Consider the following 20,799-nt stretch of genomic DNA (forward strand, 5'->3'; position numbering starts at 1 on the left):
TGTGAGTCTAGGCAACCTAGGGTCTAGTGGGACTACTCAAAAACCCAGGGCGTCAGCTTCTTCCAAAATTCATGGAGTGTGGAGCAGGTTATGTGTAGCGGCAGGTCCTTCCATACTTTAGGAGCAAAATGAATGGAAAGTGCAAAAGACAGGAACAAGTGCTGAGCAGCCCTCAGATGGGGTAGCTAGTAGGCTGCTAGTTATAAAATAGTCCCTCATGCTTTGCAATGCAAACTGTTGGAAATGGAAGGATACACCCAAAAACATTAGGTGAGTGCTGCGGTAAAAGCACATAAAGAAAAGTATAGAAACTGATTCTGAGTAGAGTGGAGGCACACTCGGGGAGTGTGGGCCAGGGTCAGAAACCTGGCTAAAAAGAACACAATATTATGCAACTATTTTGTTGGCCTTTCGCTTCATAGTATCTTCATATAAAATATAATCCGCATACCTTAAATGAAAAATCAATACAACTTGAATTTATCTGTGAGAAATGTATTTTCTAGTCGGTCTGTTTAGTTGGTAAAAGTGATCACTTCAGATGTTTGCGGGTGTAACCAGACGGTCACTGATTTGAATTCTCGGTGTCATTGGGGAAATATTGATTGTATTTATAGTGCTAAGAGGTACAAGCCTGTGACTGAAAACCCTACAAGTAATTAATGTGTTTAAAAAATCTATTCCACACAGTATCAGACAGGTTCTACGGAATGTAAATAGGCTGCTGTAGCATGCGAAAAGTGTTTGTTTAAATGCCTACAGTGCTTCAAAAAGTTTTGATATTAGTAGCATACTGATTGTACCCAGCGCAAACTTTTTATTATAGGTTTCCATTCAAAGCCCACATTCCAGATTCCGTCAATTAAAGCCCACACTGGCTCCGAAGCAGCCTTGGATTATGCTGGTGAGCCTGTTGCACACATGTACATTGCTTTCATATAGCAGGTACCCTGGAGAGCAGGCTTGTTTCGACTTTAGCTGCCTCTCCTTTCTCCAACCTCTCAGGAAAGGGTCCCTTCTACTGCCCATTCAACCTTCAGCAACTCAACGGTGCAGAAACAGTTGATTTTTAAACAAAAAGTATGGGAACTTGTTAGATCAAATTATTAAAGCTTGGGAATTATGTCGTCCCCCGTGACCACGCCTACTTCGACCTCTGAGTGAGAAAAATTAACTCTCTGAGACGTGATTGACAAAGTCTCAAGCCAAAGGCTGAAAGAGGCGGACCCAAAACATACAGTGGTTGAAGTGGGTGACGTAACGCCGGCTGTAGGTATATTTAAATCAATGGGTCAGATCGACAGCTGCAACCGAGGCCTAAAAATGCAGAGGAACGTTCAGCTGCCGGAGGGCGGGGACTCGCCTCTTTGCACACTCAGTCAAGGCAGATATCTATCTTTCAACTCGAGACTAAGCAGAAACCCGGTTTTCGCGCATCCTGTGCACGATAGCAAGGTTAAGTTCTCTTTTACATCAGTGAAATATGGGTTCACTTCCGCAGCGGCAACATGTCTTTCTTGTGCTCGTAAATCTCACTTGCCCCGCACAGTGCCGTTGGAGTTGTGCGCGCGGGTTTTAATGAAAGATGGAACCCAAAGGCTCTCACTTTTTTGCATTTAATTGACTTATTTAAAAGTGTTGGACGGGCACCTTATGAGCTTCTGGGGTAAAGGTAACTTTGCTTTTTTTCGGCAGGGATTTTCAAAGACATTAATATGATTTGCAAATAATAATGTCCCGCGTGAGCTGAGCTCCAAAATGAAAGGAAATATAAAACTTTTTTTTCTAACGTGACCTCTGAGTATTCATCCTGTTTGCTTAACTGCTAGTCTTAATACTATTTTTAGTTTCACTGGGAACGGCTGTGTTTTGTTAGCAAAGTTATTTTAAGCGCATTTTCGTGTTTTATTATGAAATATATTGTGCAATTGATTAAGGTTTAGGTCTCCTTACTAATGTTTTGTTTATTTATCAACTTCACGAGCCTACTTTCGGTTGGGAGCACAATAATGATCCCTAAACGTTAGGGTTTTGCAGGAGACTGGCTCAGGATTGACGGAACAGCGCCCTCTGCTGCTCTGAATTCACTCTCAGACGCAGCATTGTGTCATGCAAGAGGCGCTGCTTGTTGTCTGTCAGTGGCCTGTCTATTGAACTTGCCGAGTAGTAAACCCTGATTTGCGTCCGTACTGGGCCTAGCTTGTTTTTCTCATCTAAACTGAGATAAAGAAAATGGAGGCTGTTGTTTACCACTCTGCCCAGTCCCCGTATTTGCGTGTGCGCGGCACGTCTTCGACTAACCCCTCTTTTCTCTTTCTGTTTCAGAGCCATGGTGTCGTCATGGAAAGGCATTTATTTCGTATTCGCGTTATTCGTGGGAAGTTTCTTCGGCAGCATCTTCATGCTGGGCCCTTTCCTCCCGTTGATGTTTGTGTCCCCCGGCTGGTATCGCTGGATCACCGACCGAGTCGTCGCCACGTGGCTGACCCTCCCAGTGGTAAGGCAGCCAAGCAATCCGTCTGGACATCGAGAGCACCTCGACAGTACCCCACGGACTGTCCGTGTGCCGGCAACATTGGCACTGCTGCAAAGTCCGCGCTTTATAAAAATGCATAAATAAATTCTGCTGTGCGCGCCAGGGCGCTAGTTAACCCTTAGAATGCTGTAGATCTCCCATTACTCATTTTCATGAAAGACGAGGACCCCCACTAAATCATTATTGGTATCCGGGGACCCCCACCGAGTCATTACTGAAATGCTGGGACTCCATCCAGCGTAAACAACGTCCATGATTTGAACCTCAAAACAATATACAACCATTCACCAAACAAATGCACAAAAATACACATGATGAAATATGTATTTTAATTAACAAATCTTTAAATAAAATAAAAAAAATCGAAATTTTCATTCTAACTGGAAGGTTGGGGGTTTGCTAATCAAACCTCGCCCACCCATCCATCTTTTAGAACCACAGCCCACTTTTTAGAACGGCAAAACTATCGTGACCCCCCCCCCCCCCCCCAGCTCTAATGGACATGAGACGGGCAGTTTTTTTACTGTAACAAAAGTATTGCGGTGTAAAGCGCATTGTTATTTACAGACAGCACATTTTCCATTGAAATGGCTGCCACTAAATTTGCACAAACCATTTTACTAATAAAACTATATTACGCACAAATGCTAACGTGTGGAAATTGGGCTTCAGTGAATAGTTATTATTTGTGCATCACCAAGTAAAGTGTCTTGATTTGTCCTGATCCTATAATTGATTCCATCACACTTCGTAATTACAAAAAAGTGAATCATGTTTGCTTTCCTAACTGCTGAATTTACAATTTGTACTGTTACGAAAAAATTACATGATACATCTTTTCCTTTCACACTTGTGTACCCCAGCAAGATTGTCAGGTAATTCACGTTACTTTTTTTTTTGTAGTGGTTTGTAACCAGCAGTCACAATGTTAAAAAAAAAAAAATAAGCAGCAATTTTTCAGAACACATAGCCTGACATTTGACCTCTGTCTTTAAAGTGCAGCAAATGAAGAGTTAAATGTAGACTTTAAAGGCACCTTTATGTATTGCTTGGACTTTCAGAATTTGGGAAACACCGGTCTGTACTATATTTTGTTTGATGGATTTACTCTGCTTCCACAAATCAGTCTGAGGACACCAACTCAGTTTGTAGCCTCTGATATCAAATTCCTTTACATTTAGGGGGTGTTTTAAAATTGTCTGTCTTACACTTGGCTTCTTTATTTACACACACGTTCTTAATCTGTTAATCCTATTTAATTATATAAGCAGTCCCGGACCCCCGGAGTAGGTGTTGTGACCCCCAGAAGTCCCTTGACCATAGTTTAAGAACCGCTAAACTGCATTATCCTTTCACCAGCTTGAGCCACCTGGTGACACATAGCGTCAACTAAGATTGCATCACCGGAAGGACTTGTGCCTTTCGTGGCACCAGGTTGTCACTAGTTCATGGGCCCTGAAGGTAATTGTGGTGACGTGCACGGTGTGTCCTCCATAACTCGTTAGGACCTGGGCAGCAGTCCTCCACATAGATGCCATCTCTGCTTTCTGGCTAAAACCTTCCCTTTAAAACACTGTTGTACATAGAAAGCAGAAGTATGTTTCTAAATCAGTCTGTGGGTGTGTGTCTGTGAGATGTGTGCAAGAGTAAATAAACAAAAGACGTATCTTTTTCACTGCAGGTTCTCCAAAGACACTAAAAAATGACTAAAAAGGCACATTATTATGTCAGCTTGCACCATACCCAATACCGCAGCATACATTGTCATGGGTTATGTAAAACTTTATTGTTGGGAGACCTGCTGGGCCGTTGCAAGCATAAAAGTACCTTTTGAAGCCAAAATGTACCTTTTGATCTGAAGAAGAACACATTCACATACTAGCGCCTGCAACATTTATTTGTAAACATTTTTTAATAGCATTTAATCATAAGAACAAATTCACAAGTACATGTGTAGCATGTGTCCTGGACTCTTACCCCTGTAAGTATACTACATGTGTTGTATGTTATCACTTCCTGGGTGAATACATAGGTATTGCAGTTACGACGTGTCAGCGAAAAATCTCTGGCAGCAATTAGCAGTGGTGGCACAATACATCTTTTCAGGCATTTAGCCGGACCCGTATATATGGTAGCATCAGTCTCCCCTACGCTCCCAGATGGATGTACAACTCCACTAATTCCTGAGTAGGGGGCAGTGTCATGGGGGCTTCCAGTCAACATCATTACTGGGTTATATAGATCAGATATGTCACAGAAAGCTAGGCATGGAATCAAAAGATATACCGGACCCAACACTAAATGGCAATCTATGCAAAAGCATATGATTCTACAGTGCTACATGCCAAGAACAGATGCATACTGGTATGTAGCATTTTCCTATCCTAAACATCCCCCCCCCACCCACTGGGTAAACACATTAAGAAAAATACGTACCTCCCCATAGAACACCCCACAACTCTCACCTTAAGGACCTGGAGTGAATCAAAGCAAACATTCACTCCAGTCCCCAATCACAAAATAAAATTGTACACAAAAATGCGAACACATATGCAATTGCCACACACACCCGTCATACAACAGTGCACTCAATTACACTACAGTCACTCCACTGTTATCACCATGCTGAGAGGATGAGGCGCTCTTACCGCTTCACTCGCCTGTGAGCTACGGGTGCGCCTATCCACCAACCGCTTCCCCATGCACTTAGTCATGCCTACTCAGCCACAGTGTTCTCATACAAAACTAAATAGTAATGAAAATCAGATGGGGATAGTGAAGAGGTATAGTGAAGAGGAAAGAAGGCATGAAGAGAGAAAATGGGGGGGGGGGGGAGAAGCTGGCGAGCAAATATACCTCATCTGTGCCCATCTTGCCTGTGTGGGAACTAGACTAGCAAGCCAACTCCAAGTACCCTTAGGAGTTGAGGTCACACATCCATCCTCCTCGGCACAAAAACTGTCAGCGCCCCAGCTTCCATTTGTACCACTGTCTCATACTGTCCCAACCGCTTGCTGAGCACTCAGTTGTTAGTGGTCTGAGGGGTGTCTTCCACAACATCCCCCTTACTTGCTTCCGAACTCGCAGCAGTGACCCCCCCATTACTAGTGCTCTAGCTTCCTCACATTCAGCGTGCAACAGGGCAGGGTCATCTGGGATAGGGACCCCTCCACTCCGTCCAAGTGCGCCAAGTCCAAGGAGACATCCTGTCGTACCGCCACTTGTTGCGTGGATCACAATCTAAGTATGCCCCGTCAATCACGTTTGTTTGCCCTCTGCATGTTCCTTGACTCCGAAGGTGTCCATTGGAGCCCTTCGTGGCTAGGGTCCGGCCCTTTCCTCTCACCTCCAGTCAGTTCCAAGCAGTCTCTGGTGTAGTGGAAAAATGGGTACGACTCCCTGAATGACCTTGAGCTTAGCGGGGTAAAGTAACATATGCTGCAAATTCATCTCCCTTAGCTTTTGCTTCACACCACCAAAGTATATCCTCAGTTGCGGTACCAAGGGTGTGTAGTCCAGAAAGATACGGATGGTATGATTCTCAAAAACCAGGTCGTCTCACTGTCATGTCTCCCTGAGTATACAATCTCGATCCCTGTAGTTGAGGATCTTGGCAATGAGTGGGCGAGGGGAGGCATCAACCGGGGGCGGGGGGCGGTCCAAGAGCATGGTGCGCACGCTCGGTCACAAAGAAGTACGAGAGGGGGGCCAATGGGAATATCATTTTGATCCAGGTTTCAAGGAACAGCTTAGGTGCATTTCCTTCGACTCACTCCGTGAATCCCACAAAATGAGGACTGCATCTTGCAGGAACGGTCTTGCGCATCCTCAGCTCTGCGATATAGTGCTGCTGCTGTTTTCTCCGCAAGTTCAGTAAGGGCCGTCTTCAGTGTAGAGACCTCGATTTCCAGCTTAGTAACCGTCTGTTCGGTGGCCAGGGACCTCTCCGCCACAGCACGCCGGTCTACCCGTAGTAGTCCACAGTCTCGCTGGAGGCCTCAATGGCAGCAAGGATCTGAGCACTAGTAAGGTCCATGTGTGCACGCTCTGCTCCAGGTCGGGAGATCCCTTAGTGGATCCGGGCGTGGTGCGCCACCCTGCGCCATAAACTGGTCTATCTTGGTTTGCTGCGCTCCTCTCTGTGATCTCTTTCCCCATGGCTATTTCTCCCAGTGTTTGGGTCCTGGAGCAGCGCACCGGGGGCCCCACCACACAAGGGCTCAATCTCCCGGTGATGCAGGGAGGTGTCAGGTGAGCATCCTGATCAGGATGGACCAGCACTCCTTCAACGACCGCTTATGTTTTTCTGCAACAATGAGCACCCGCCGGGGCACCACTGATATTCAGCAGGTATATACAGGCTACTACATGCTATCCCTAGATGAGCAGCTTTCCCGTCATGTGTGCGGCAGCGCCGACTCACCACCTCAGCAGCGTACCTCTGATCACAAGTATGGGCAGTCTACAGAAGCAGGAATCCAACTGGACCCTGCAGTTCACAAGCCGCCACACCATGCAATTATGGCCAGCACCACAGGGCTGCCTCTCCACCCTCCAACAATCGATGCTTCACAGGGCGCTCTGTGGCCGCATTCACCCAGTTTGGGCCTGGGCCACCCCCAGATGATCTCCACAATCTCCTCCGCTGCAGTAGCTTCCGTTGCACAGGAGACCGAGGGCCCCCGGGCCAACGGCAGCCAAAATAGGCCTTAATGCCGCCCCAATGCGGGTGCAAAAACAACAGTTGATGGACAGAATGCAGAACAATGTCATACATTCACCCCAGTACAGAGATCTGGGCCTAAATCCATCGTTTTTTTGCTCACCATGCCATTCCAGTTTGAATCCAGCCATATACAAATCAGTCTTGACCCTGTGTCTCATGGGAACAGTCCAGCCCAAACTGCCAAGCCAGGTCCTCCCTGGACTGGAAACAAGCATCCTAAGACCGGTTTTGGGGTTTTACCCCTCTTCAGCCAGGATAGCTTGATTCCAGTGGCCATGGCATCCACCGGTACCAGCCCGGGCTACCAGTGGCACTAGATTGCACCCTGGGGCGGGGGGGGACAAAATCACGGCACTATGGGGCTGGATGGGCAGGATATCATAGAAGAAAAAGCGGGCCAGCCACCGAGCTCCGTCACAGCCGCCATCTTGGCCATGCCCCCCTAGCCCCTGCAACTTTGTGCTCCTTGTGAAAACAGTATTATCACCAGGGCCACCGAAATTATATGGCTGGAGAGCACCAAATTATGCGACAGGGTTGACTAAATCATGCAGCTGGTAAAGGCAAATTATGCGGCACAATGCAGCGCTTTTTTTTATAGTATTACTTCATTATTTTGTGTTTTTTAAACATCAATGTTGTCCGGGCAAAGATTTCACCTCGTTAGTAACAACTTAGCAACCAAATCCAGAAATAAGCAACTATAATATTGCCAGTCAACCTTTGTAAAGGACCTTCCACTGTGTGCGAACACATCCCCACAATGATTTAGTAACTTTTGATCTGTTTGAGCTAGAAACTTTTTTAATATAATCTACAGATTATGCAGTGGATGATAGAGTATTCGGCAAAAGTGTGTTTTCCCCTGGCGTGGCTCAATCACTCCCCTCCCAGGGGAAAACACACATTTCTATTGCATATACACACACACATACATAGATAGATAGATACATCTATCTATCTATCTATCTCCTGAGAGCGGATGTGGGCGTGCTTCCCAACCAGCAGAGGTGCCGTGACACTGGTACATCCACTTTACCGTCTATAAAACTCCCGACTCTGTCACTTAGTGAGGAACAGACATGGAAATCCTTTGCTATATCAGACCCAAAGAATATTCTCATACTATTCTAGGTAGGTATGGCTTCTTTGAGATACATTCTGGTTCCCAGCTATCTCTGGAGCTAAGACATCTTGCAAATGTTATAAGTAAGGGTATGACATCCCTGACAGATGGCTTGTGGTTTCTGCCCACTTGCCCCTTCTTCCCTAGGCGAGGGTAGACATAATGTGGGCCAGCATAAGCATTTTGAATTTGTCCTTCTGGGGAGGCATCATGGCCCCCAAAAACCCAACCGGGCAGCTGAGAGCACTGACCTGTTAGCCCCTACCCCTCCGGTGGGAATCTGTGACATCCGTGCACCTCGTGGTACGCTTATGTCACAGATGGACGGGAAGGAGGGCAGGGCTGATGTGGAAGCATTCCATTTCACCCCCAGCCTTTGAAGAAGCAAAAAAAGAAAAAGGAATCCTCTGCTGCATACACTAGAGGATCCTTTTCATGCATTCCTAGTGTTGGCAAATAGCCGACAAACACACTAGGAGAGGTAGTGCGGCTGTCAGCCGATGGCTGCAGAAAAGGGTTAACCACCAGAGTTATCTTATTGTTATTGTTCTCCCCTGAAAATTGCTGGGCACACAAAGATCTCGGCTGCAGGTGCCTTTTAACCTGTAAGATGTTTCAAAATGCAGCCCCTTTGTGACCAAGTAACTAAATCAGAACAGATTTGCGGTCACATTTTCCCTTATTGCCAGTTTCTTTGCGGCAGAGTTAAACCAGCATTGGCATAGCCAATAGGTCTCGCTTTTGGGACCTTATAAGTGTTTAGCCATGCAACACTTGATGTTGTTTAATGAAGGATATTGTGCTGGATAACTAAACACTCATAATGTCCCAAAGGCGAGACCTATTGGCTATGCATTGTGAGGGACTTGTAAGTGTTTAGGTCGAGCTATTGACTTTGTCAATGTTTCTAAGCTGTGCTGTAGAGAAGTGTGGCTGCTGTGCAGCATGCTGAGAAGTTGTAATTAAAAAGTGTAAGAAGCAGTGAGTGATGCTGTGGTGTCGTTGAGTGATGGGCTGGCCCTGAGTGATGCTGTGCTGGCCCTGAGTGATGCTGTGGTGATGCGGATTGTTGCTGTGGCGCTGCAGAGTGATGCAGTGGTAGCGCATAGTGATGCTGTGCTGGCCCTGAGCGATGCTGTGCTGGCCCTGAGCGATGCTGTGGTTGCACTTAGTGATGTTGTGGTGCCCCTGAGTGAGGCTGTAATGGTGCTGAGTGAGGCTGTGGTGGTGCGGAGTGAGGCTGGTGGCGCTGAGTGATGCGGTGGTTGGTGTGGTTCACACCAGAAAAGGACAAAAGATGTAAGTGTTTCCCTCCAGGGCCAATACATACCCCTCAACAGGTGAAACTTGGCAACCCCTGAGGCGGCGAGCCATGCCCGGCCGAGGCCCCGTCCTCCCGGGTGCGAGAGTGCTTTCGAACCGGCAGACAGCAGCATCTTCACCAACAAAGTGCACTGACTCCCAAAGAACTCGAGAGGATGTGGGGCCGTGCCGGGGGAGGGGTTGCTGCTGCAGCACACTTTGACACCGAGAGGAGGGAGGGAGAAGAGGCAGCCGAGTGAAGTCCCCCCCTAGCAGCACAAGTGTGGGTGTGCACGAGTACTAAATGCAGCACACATAGTCAGTAACACTAACCCTCAGGAGTTAAAAGTCAACTTCTCAAATGAGCATTTAAATCCCGTTAACTCCGTCACCGAGGGCTGCTTTAACAGGGGGAAAAAAAGAAGTGTAGGTACTGTGGAATATGTTTTTTGAATTGTAGAGTTTAATGTAGTAAAAATCAAACTTACGCCAACATAAACCAGTTTTATGCTTTGCTCCATTTCGGAGATGACATCTAATACTAGCTTTCCCAGTCACAATGAACACATGCCTTATGCCCAGGCTAGAAAAACTGAATCTTCTGTAATAGAATAAAGAGAGAATCTTCCAATGTATTGTGCAGTAAAATGTTTCTTCTTGCTTGCAAAAGTGAAAGTGATCGCGAGCGATGTGCGCGCATCATGAGGAGAGATGAAAGCCAGATGGCGCCTCTGCTCGTCATTGTGCGCGTAACCGCACGCTCTATGCCACCCAAAAAGCTGTGGTCGGCTTTTTAAAGGTCACTCTCTAAATGTCTCGCCAGCGTAACGCGTGCGCTGGCTCAGGCGAGACCTAAAAAATAACAACAAAAATTAAAGTTGACTGTGCTTTTCATGACTCTGCCCCTCCTGATTCAACCACCTTTCTGCTATCACACCACGACCCCCAATTTACTGGATCCAGGGATAATATTTTTCAATTTTCAGCAGTGATTTACTGTGTTTTTGATTTTTGGTAACTATTGATCAAATTGCATGGAAAACATTGGTAAATAAATTATGTTTACAAAAATATACCCATCTATTTAATTCCCCTCTCATCAAAAAGTGACCTATTTTGGCAACAGAAACGCAAAGTAATGTTTCTGGTGTCAAACTGCAATATGTAGGCTGGGGTCAAGATGGAAAAGTGTCAGCGTAGACTAAACAAAGAGGACTGGAAAGGAACAGTCACTGACGGAAGGAACAAGAACAAAATATATTAGGGAGAATAAAAGTAACCGGTACATTGGAGGGGGTTAGGGGTGCTGCATCACCCCATGAAAATTGTAAATGGAGGTCCAGCTGCCTTACTACAGATACCCACAAAAAGTGCAGCACTGGATTAAAAAATATCAGTGTTAAGTAGCGTTGATGTTCAAAATGAGCAGTAACTTTGCCTTATCTTTTTAGGTCTCGCTGGCTATCGCATAAGGGATCGCTCAGCGAGACTCTAGTAAAGGGCTCCCAAAAGTGCTCCCAAAAGTGGATTGCATGGCGAGCACGCGCACAATCACGTGGATCGTGCCGCCATGCAATCCGCTTTTGGCATCGTACTTCAAAGGGTCCGCTCCCCCGCCTGGAATGCGCGGCCCCGCCAAGCGCGCGCGCCACGCTCCGCCGGGCTTGTCTTGTTAGAAACATGCAAGCGTCCTCCTGATAACCGGCTGCTCAATTTGGCCCCCCAATCTTTTTTTCTCCACATTTCCTATTTCCGCAGATATCCTGCAGATGCCTGAGAGGCTTTTGTTTTACAGTGAACTTTATATAATGGTGTCTTGAAATTCAGGCTGCAATTCCGAGCCTGCGTAAAATGCCCGTCTGACTCTACATGACGCGTATATTAGACTTGGATGTCACAGTTAAACCGAGCTAAGATTGGCACTGGCAAACCATCGCGTTCAGTACCCGAAGTACTGATTTATATCACCCACAACAGGTGATCCGGGATCCTTTTTGTGCGCCACAAAAATCCTGCCTGTGACACATCTTGTGTTAGTGTGGCTCTTTTCTCCGCACCAGGAACATATGCAATAGTTTCTGACTGAGTGTTGCTTAAACAATGATCAAACTGATACTCAGTAGTGAATGAAGTGCTGCTATTCACGGCGCAGAGCAATCCGTTGATTTTAAAATTAGGGAATAGTAGAGATGAGCACGGAACTCTGTAGGGTCCAATTCCCACTCTCCCCCCAAGTTCTCTCGTTTTGCCCAGACGCTTCAGTGAACAATATAATATCATTGATTATGGATGTTAGGGGCTAATAGTCAGATTTGACTTCGTGACGTGAAAGAATCAACAGGACGTCAAGTCTCATTTCGAAGGCCAGATGTGTAGGCTTTTGAAATATGTCCCCAAAGCAAACGTCGCGTTGGCTGAAGACCAGCTATTTCTCCAGCTACCCGTGGCATCAAATTATTCGACCTGCAGTCAACCGGCATAACAAGCATTTGCAATGCAATAGGTCTCGCATTTACGCGAGTTTAAGCTATTGGCATTGTAAATGACAATGCCTTTTAGTTATGTTTTAAAAATGAAAACAAAAATAAAAGGTATTGTCATTTGCAATGTCAATAGCTCAAACTCGCGTAAATGCGAGACCTATTGCATTGCAAATGCTTGTTCCTTTATGCTGGGCTTTCCCTTGATGCCATTGGGTTGCAAGGATGCGAAATAAAAGTAACTAAACGTACAGAGCGTCCTTAAAACATGTGAAAAGGGTAAGCTTGGCAGATTATGACTTGACAGAACAAGGCAATCATAAAACAGGAACCTCAGAGACCACAAATTCCAGTTGTAAGTTTCCTGAAAAGAGCCCGTTTCAGACTGTTGTTTCTCTGTTTGATTTTTGTAGCCAGTAATTTTGAAAGGCTACTCCCTAATGTAAAACCTATGTCTGAAGAAAAAGAAAATGTCTTTGGAAGTTGAAAAGTGTTTACTTGTAGTCTGTCCAGGCCTCAGGAAGTACTGGAGTGATCTGGTGGGAGGAGCTACGCTGCTGTCATCACCGAAAGTGGCTTGAAGACCCCGTGTGTGTGAGACTGCAGACCCGTGGCAATGACCAGTAGGGGTGAGACAGAAGTTCTGGCCAGTGCACTGTGTGTGTTGGATGTCCATGTCCACGTATGTCCCTCAACAATTGGCACTCGAAGCTTGTGAGTCCTTTCTAAGCATGCGCACAAAGACCGTAAGAGAGAGACCAGTTTTTCCCAGCTCTACTCCATTAGGACTAAAACAATTTCCTTTGTAGTTCTCTTCGTCATCTGGAGTGACTGACATGGAATCATTGGCCTCTTCATGATGCCACATAAGACCATACCCGAGACTGAATATTTAGACTAGAAGGTGAACCACTCGGGCATCCTTAGCAGCAATCATCAGGGTCTCTGACGCCGGGGTCTCCAGCCTTTTCCCTAGTGAGAGCTACTGCTGATTGGTGATCCTCTTGATCAGCTACTGATGCTCAAGCAGCTGGTAGTGCATTGTTCACAGAGACCCCCAAACGCCCAGCGTCATTGACTTGCACAGCGCACACGCCCTGTTAAGTGTACAGCACCCACCCAGGATTCAAATGTTCCTATGGAAGCACCACTGTGTAATGTAGCGTGCCCTAGGCTGGCAGGATGTCTCAATTGGTTGAGGTCCCGACCGGAGAGCTACAGGAACAGCTTTGAATTCCAGCAGGGCCTACTTTGTCTGTCATCCTTACAGGATCCATAACATGCGTTCTGTCCTGTCATTCAAGCAGCTGATGCAGTCTGTTTGTTGAGTTGACCAGATGCATTTGCTACTGTTCACGTCGGCACAGGGGATCTAAAAAGCAGGGGTCGTGCCGACATTTTGTCACAGTGAAGCCAAACCATAAAAAGCTCCTGGCGCTCTGGTTTTGAAAAGCTTGGAAGGTGGGACTGGGGTGTTTAAGGCGGCTCTCAGCGGCAAGGTATATGAAGCTTGGCAGTCCGAGGTCAGCAGCAGGTCCCTTGGAGACCAGAGCGGAAGCTTAGCGCAGCCCTGCCTTGCATAGTTCCAGGCTAGGTGCATGGTGTAAACGCCACCACTTGAGCAGGGCACACACTGCAATAGTGTGGTAACTGCCACTCCGGTGGGGCGCATTATCACACAGTGCCAGATCGCGGTGCACGTTATGCCACATCTGAATTGCAGAGCTCTTTAAAAAGCAGTTCGCCCGCCCCCCTCCCCCGGGCCAGTGCACATTGGACCACAGAGTTGCCGCTTCCATTTCTACAGCCCCTTAAAAAGATCCTAGTCTGGGTTTTTAGTGGAAAAGATCTAGTGTGCCTGGTTTGCTTTTAAGAAACGTCGGGGGGTCGCTAAAGAGACAATCTCCTAAATAAAATAACAAACAAAATCTATCTATGTCCGCCATCGGGCTTCCCATCACAGATACCCAGCACTTCCTAACCTATGGCCGGAATGACGTGTACTGTGATTACCAGCGAAGTCCCTTGCAGGCAAGATTCGCCCTGAGCATTTGCGTTGCCCTCCCCATCTCTATTGTAGGGCTATAAAATAATGCTTTAAAAAACAAGAGCCAGGACCTTCATTTTACGTTTCTTTGGGCTGTAAAGAAATGTAAAATGAAGTTGCAAGAGATATTCTATTTATTTAAAAAGAAAAACCACCTGTGAAATACTGCTTTTATTTAATAAAATGTTTCACTTTTTTTTCTTTTAAATTAATGAAATACCTTTTCATTTTACATTTATCACATATTTCAACAATAAAACAGTGTTTCACATGGATCTATATATTTTTAAATAAAGTACCTCTTGCACGTTGACCACAAAACAGCGTCCGGGCTCTTATGCTGCCGGTCCTAGGCCTGGCTGTTGTGCTCTTCGGGCCCAGGTACCAAGCACTGCACTGTTTTTTTTTTTGTTTTTTGTTTTTGTTTGTTTTTTTGTAGATTAATATTGTGTGAACTTGACCCAAGGTATCAGAGCGTTTTATATGAGCACCAGTTGCGTTACACAAGAACACATTCACATGCGCTGCGGTGTGCAGCAACGACAAACCCAACCGTATTCCTGGGCCTTACAAGGCCGGTGGCAAGGGTGCAGAGATTGCACATTATAGAAGTGTGGTGCAGGGCAGCAGAAGGCAGGTCTATCGGTTCCGAGTGGTCCATCTAATTCTGCTCTTGCTGGGCTTTTTGGCACTGATGTAATCCCACCGCCCACCCCCAGATAAGTTTAATTCAGTCAATTATGAGCAGCTTATCAGGGTGAGGGCGGGCAAGCACTGAAAGAGGCCTAAAATAAAGCAATACAAGGCAGCATTCACTTTTCATGCAGGCCATCAGACTGCACTAACCTGGATGTTCGGGCCATGAGGTACTTGCAGGTTGCCGGCGTGCTGCCGGTAGCTCACGATCGACCAGTTGGAGACCCCTGCTCTGAAACCTACTACCTCTTCCTTTTGCAATGAGTGCCAGCCCATTTTGGAATTACTGATGGTAAGCTTTGCCATATCTTTGCCAGCAAGGTTCTATTTGAACTTTTCAAAGAGCCCATGTTGAAGATTTTACTAGAAATGACCCCCCCCCGCCCCTCCTTCCACTCAGTAACTTAATGCTACTACTCTGTCTGTAACTCTCCTTTGGCTTCAAGGTCACAAGACCTTCATTAGACCTTTTCGTCTTCCCTGCATGCTACCTTCTATCTACTCCTGCCAGTGCTCCCCCTGATATCTCATCTATCTTTATCGACTCTAACTTCTGATCTGTTTGCTTTGGTTTTGTGTTCTCCCTGGACTTTGCTTCACACACTCCACTCCGCTTCACCACAAGCTATTTCCTTTGCCTGGTTGCTTCTACATTGTCCCGTAAACATTTGTGAATTAATATCCAAGATGGCAGAGTATAGCTCTCCCTTCCAACTCTACCCATCACAAACCAGGTCAAACTAGTACACATAAAAGACATGCTGGCACTATACCAGAACTTGTTGTAGGACAATGGAGATACGTCCATCACAGACCCTCTCCTCAAAGTAGCTGACGGCAATATGTTTTTTGATGACATATTATAAGGCCGTGATCTCAGGTCAACTTTGTCTTCCCTCCATGAAGTAGTGTGCGGGTGCCCTTTCAAACCGGAACATCAGATGGCTATAATCAAGGTTGTAAGGTAATGTAAAGGTATGATGTCTTCCAGTCACTGCTTCACTGCACCCTCGACAGCAGAGGTCTTCAAACCTTGGGCATGTCCTCGTGGGGGTCTGTGGTTGTGCTCCCAGGGGCTCAAATGCCTCAGTAAGTACTCGTAAATGAAGATACCATGGAAGTGTGAATTTGTTTATTTATCGCGTTTACAGACTATCTTCATTTACATGCAGCATTCGTAGTGTGTAAAAAAGCATGGCAACTGTTATGCTGAGCGCTGTGGTGGCGGAGTCAAAGAGGTAGCTAAAAAAGCAAATAGTCTAGAAGTATTTCGTAGTTTTTTTTCTCCTTTAGACAACTGCGTATAAAATAATACACACACACACACACACACACATTAAATGAAAAATAAATGTAAGTTAAACTAATCAGTGGGAGATGCAGATTGGAAACAGGATCTCATTAGGTAGGCTGAATATGAAAGCAGTATACCTTTTAGTGAAGCCAAGAGAGGTAGGCGCTCCATAGAGGTCGCAAGGGCATGCGAGGGATTCCTCGACTATATTCGAGGCGTGGATATAACCTCAGAAGTCTGCTCTTCCCCTTGCGGGACTATGGTACCCCGCCTAGGGGTAAGTTGAGCGGATTGCTATATGTTTTGATCTATACATGTCCGATTGCAGGTTCCACGAACCAGTAGAGTTTGTTCCCCCTTCCTACTTCTAAAAGCACTGAGTTCATGGGCAGACCTAACTACATTACACTACATGGAAAGTAGTACACATTAGTGAATTCAAATCTGTCAATCCATGGACCAAGTTGGGATGGGACAGGAGGGGGTTGCTATAAGTTGAATGTTTGATATCCATTCCTTGAATGTTAGCCATGTCAGTACCGATGATCAGGGATATGAATGTAGTATGGAAATGTCAAAGATCCAGTATCAATTAGGGCTGGGCGGAATTTGCGGAATGCCTCTTCGCGGAATTTTGAGAAAAAAAATTGTTGAAAACGAGCGCACAACCTGAGGGACCGTGTGCCCGGGACTGGGGTCCCTCGTGCTTGGGCAGGCTCCCCTATCTCCCTGGCCTGGCTGCGTTGAGAAGCAGGGACCGGCCCCGGGCCTCCTGATGTTTGGTCAGGGCCTGGGATCCCACGTCCTGCGGCCTGCCAAGTGTCCATCTGCCCGGGACAAGGGACCCTGGTGCAGAGCCCCGGAGCCCTGCAAGGGCAGGCAGGAGCCCTACCGCTATGGCTCGGTGTGGGCAGCTGGGAGTCCTTTCGGTCCCGGCCATCTGGTCGCACCTTTCCCTCGGCCATCTGGTCGCGCGCAATGCTTTCCAATAGGGCGACCAGATGGCCGGGCCAGCCTGGAAGTCCAGATGAGGGTCCATTCGCCTCGCGGATCCCAGCCACGGCTCCAGGAGGTCGGGCGCATCCGCGCCTAGGGTCTCCTCCGTCACTCGGAGCGCGAGGGTTACAAGAAAGGTGGGTAGCCTTCCTCCGGATTAGTAGGGGCAGGGTATGCCGGGACACCCCTCCTGGGGATTGCGGTTCTCAGGCGGGGACCAGATAGGCCAAGCCCGGACGACACTTCTCCGGGGTGTCGGGTGCTCCCTCCTCCAGCCCGCGGCGAGGCAAAGTGCCCAGGACGGGCTCCATGGGTCCCCCGGGCGTCCACCGAGGCCTGCAGCCCCAAAGCCCTGCAGCCCTGGAGCCCTTCAGCCCGGAGCCCTGGAGTCCTGCAGGCCCGGAGCCCTGCAGGCCCGGAGCCCTGCAGGCCCGGAGCCCTGCAGGCCCGGAGCCCTGCAGCCCCGGAGCCCTGCAGCCCCGGAGCCCTGCAGCCCCGGAGCCCTGCAGCCCCGGAGCCCTGCAGCCCCGGAGCCCTGCAGCCCCGGAGCCCTGCAGCCCCGGAGCCCTGCAGCCCCGGAGCCCTTCAGCCCCGGAGCCCTTCAGCCCCGGAGCCCTTCAGCCCCGGAGCCCTTCAGCCCCGGAGCCCTTCAGCCCCGGAGCCCTTCAGCCCCGGAGCCCTTCAGCCCCGGAGCCCTGCAGGCCCGGAGCCCTGCAGGCCCGGAGCCCTGCAGGCCCGGAGCCCTGCAGCCCCGGAGCCCTGCAGCCCCGGAGCCCTGCGCGGGCAGGCGGGAACCCTAGCGCGAAGGCTCGGGGTTGGACAGATGGGAGTCTTGTCAGTCCCGTCCATCTGGTTGCACCTCTCCCCTCGGCCATCTGGTCGCGCGCAATGCTTTCCAATAGGGCGACCAGATGGCCGGGCCAGCCTGGAAGTCCCGATGAGGGTCCATCCGCCTCGCTTATCCCAGCCAGGGCTCCAGGAGGCCGGGCGCATCCGCGCCTAGGGTCCCCTCCGTCACTCGGAGCGCGAGGGTTACAAGAAAGGTGGGTAGCCTTCCTCCGGATTAGTAGGGGCAGGGTATGCCGGGACACCCCTCCTGGGGATTGCGGTTCTCAGGCGGGGACCAGATGGGCCAAGCCCGGACGTCACTTCCCCGGGGCGTCGGGTGCTTCCTCCTCCAGCCCGCGGCGAGGCAAAGTGCCCAGGACGGGCTCCATGGGTCCCCTGGGCGTCCACCGAGGCCTGCAGCCCCAAAGCCCTGCAGGCCCGGAGCCCTGCAGGCGGCCCGGAGCCCTGCAGGCGGCCCGGAGCCCTGCAGGCGGCCCGGAGCCCTGCAGGCGGCCCGGAGCCCTGCAGGCGGCCCGGAGCCCTGCAGCCCCGGAGCCCTGCAGCCCTGGAGCCCTGCAGCCCTGGAGCCCTGCAGCCCTGGAGCCCTGCAGCCCCGGAGCCCTGCGTGGGCAGGCGGGAACCCTAGCGCGAAGGCTCGGGGTTGGACAGATGGGAGTCCTGTCAGTCCCGTCCATCTGGTTGCACCTCTCCCCTCGGCCATCTGGTCGCGCGCAATGCTTTCCAATAGGGCGACCAGATGGCCGGGCCAGCCTGGAAGTCCCGATGAGGGTCCATCCGCCTCGCGGATCCCAGCCAGGGCTCCAGGAGGCCGGGCGCATCCGCGCCTAGGGTCCCCTCCGTCACTCGGAGCGCGAGGGTTACAAGAAAGGTGGGTAGCCTTCCTCCGGATTAGTATGGGCAGGGTATGCTGGGAGACCCCTCCGGGGCTGCCGGTTCTTTGCCGGGGACCAGATGGGCTACGCCCGGGCAACATCCTCCCAGGCTTCACTCCTCCGGCCCGCGGCGTGGCAAAGTGCCCAGGGTCGGGCTCCACGGGTCCCGGGCAGTCCTACCCCCGGGGCGCCCGGGCCCGAGAGCTCCGTCGGTGTTCCCCATGCCCGAGTCCCAGCCGCTGTCCCCCAGCCCCCGGGAAGCAGAGAGCCCACCGAGCCCATGGTTAAGGCGGGAGCCCTACCGCTATGTAGCCTTCCTCCGGATTACTAGGGACAGGGTACTCTGGGACCCCTCTCGGTCCTCAGCCGGCAGCAGGACGGGCCCGGATGCTGCCCTGGTCCTGTCCCGGGGACTGCCGCGTGGCAGGGTGCCCTGGACAAGGGGTCCGGATGGTCCGGGGAGGCTTCCCCTGCGCCTGCGGGCCTGGGAGCCCCGGATGACTCCAGGGGCCCAGCCGGGCCCCGGGCCCCATACCCCGGCCTGCGGCACTGCCAAATGCCTGGGACGGGGTTCCGTTGTGTCCGGGGAGCCTCCCCAGGCATGTCTGGGTTCATTGGCCCCTGGGGGCCCCGGGGAGGGCGGCCTCCCCGCCCCGGGCTCCGTCCCGGGTCCTGCCACGTGGCAGGGTGCCCGGGGCGGGCTCCGGAGGGCCCGGGGAGGCTTCCCCTGCGCCTGCGGGCCTGGGAGCCCCAGCTGGGTCCAGGGGCCCAGCTGGGCCCCGGGTCGGGGTCTACGGCCCTGGGCCCCGTCCCCCAGCCTGCGGCACTGCCAAAGGCCTGGGACGGGGTTCCGTTGTGTCCGGGGAGCCTCCCCAGGCCTGTCTGGGTTCATTGGCCCCTGGGGGCCCCGGGGAGGGTGGCCGCCCCGGGCTCCGTCCCGGGTCCTGCCGTGCGGCAGGGTGCCCGGGACGGGGTCCGGAGGGCCCGGGGAGGCTTCCCCTGCGCCTGCTGTCCCGGGAGCCACGGCTGGGTCCAGGGGCCGGGCCCCGGGTCGGGGTCTCCGGCCCCGGACCCCGTCCCCCGGCCTGCGGCACTGCCAAAGGCCCGGGACGGGGTTCCGTTGTGTTTGGGGAGCCTCCCCAGGCCTGTCTGGGCTCATTGGCCCCTGGGGGCCCCGGGGAGGGCGGCCTCCCCGCCCCGGGCTCCGTCCCGGGTCCTGCCGCGCGGCAGGGTGCCCGGGACGGGGTCCGGAGGGCCCGGGGAGGCTTCCCCTGCGCCTGCGGTCCCGGGAGCCCTGGCTGGGTCCAGGGGCCCGGCCGGGCCCCGGGTCGGGGTCTCCGGACCCCGTCCCCCGGCCTGCGGCACTGCCAAAGGCCCGGGACGGGGTTCCGTTGTGTCCGGGGAGCCTCCCCAGGCCTGTCTGGGTTCATTGGCCCCTGGGGTTCCGGGGGAGGGTGGCCTCCCCGCCCCGGGCTCCGTCCGGGGTCCTGCCGCGTGGCAGGGTGCCCGGGACGGGGTCCGGAGGGCCCGGGGAGGCTTCGCCTGCGGTCCCGGGGGCCCCGGCTGGGTCCAGGGGCCCGGCCGGGCCCCGGGTCGGGGTCTCCGGCCCAGTCCCCCGGCCTGCGGCACTGCCAAAGGCCCGGGGCGGGGTTCCGTTGTGTCCGGGGAGCCTCCCCAGGCTCGTCTGGGTTCATTGGCCCCTGGGGGCCCCCAGGGCGGCCTCCCCGCCCCTGGCTCCGTCCGGGGTCCTGCCACGCGGCATGGTGCCCGGAGAGCCCGGGGAGGCTTCCCCTTCCCTTTCCCCTCGGCCATCTGGTCGCGCCTGTCCCTTCTGCCATCTGGTCGCGCAAGCCCCTTCGGCCATCTGGTCGCGCA

General features: G+C 51.3%; 1 protein-coding gene across 8 annotated transcripts in view; it reads left to right on the top strand.

Moving 5' to 3' along the window:
- The window catches only part of LCLAT1 (lysocardiolipin acyltransferase 1), a 713,371-nt gene that overhangs the window by 303,016 nt on the left and 389,556 nt on the right, over positions 1-20,799 (top strand). For 6 of the 8 annotated variants that reach the window (XM_085613011.1, XM_085613015.1, XM_085613013.1 and 3 more), the window contains one exon: positions 2,326-2,497. The exons of 1 other annotated variant lie outside the window; for it this stretch is intronic. In XM_085613011.1, the coding sequence (XP_085469137.1) occupies positions 2,330-2,497 (168 nt within the window). In that variant the 5' untranslated portion in view covers positions 2,326-2,329. Of the gene's footprint in view, positions 1-1,320; positions 1,456-2,325; positions 2,498-20,799 lie in introns of those variants that run through there. One more of the 8 variants, XM_085613016.1, reaches the window with a different exon arrangement.

The sequence above is a fragment of the Triturus cristatus genome, chromosome 6 (genome assembly GCF_964204655.1).
Source record: "Triturus cristatus chromosome 6, aTriCri1.1, whole genome shotgun sequence".
Taxonomy (NCBI): Eukaryota; Metazoa; Chordata; class Amphibia; order Caudata; family Salamandridae; genus Triturus; species Triturus cristatus.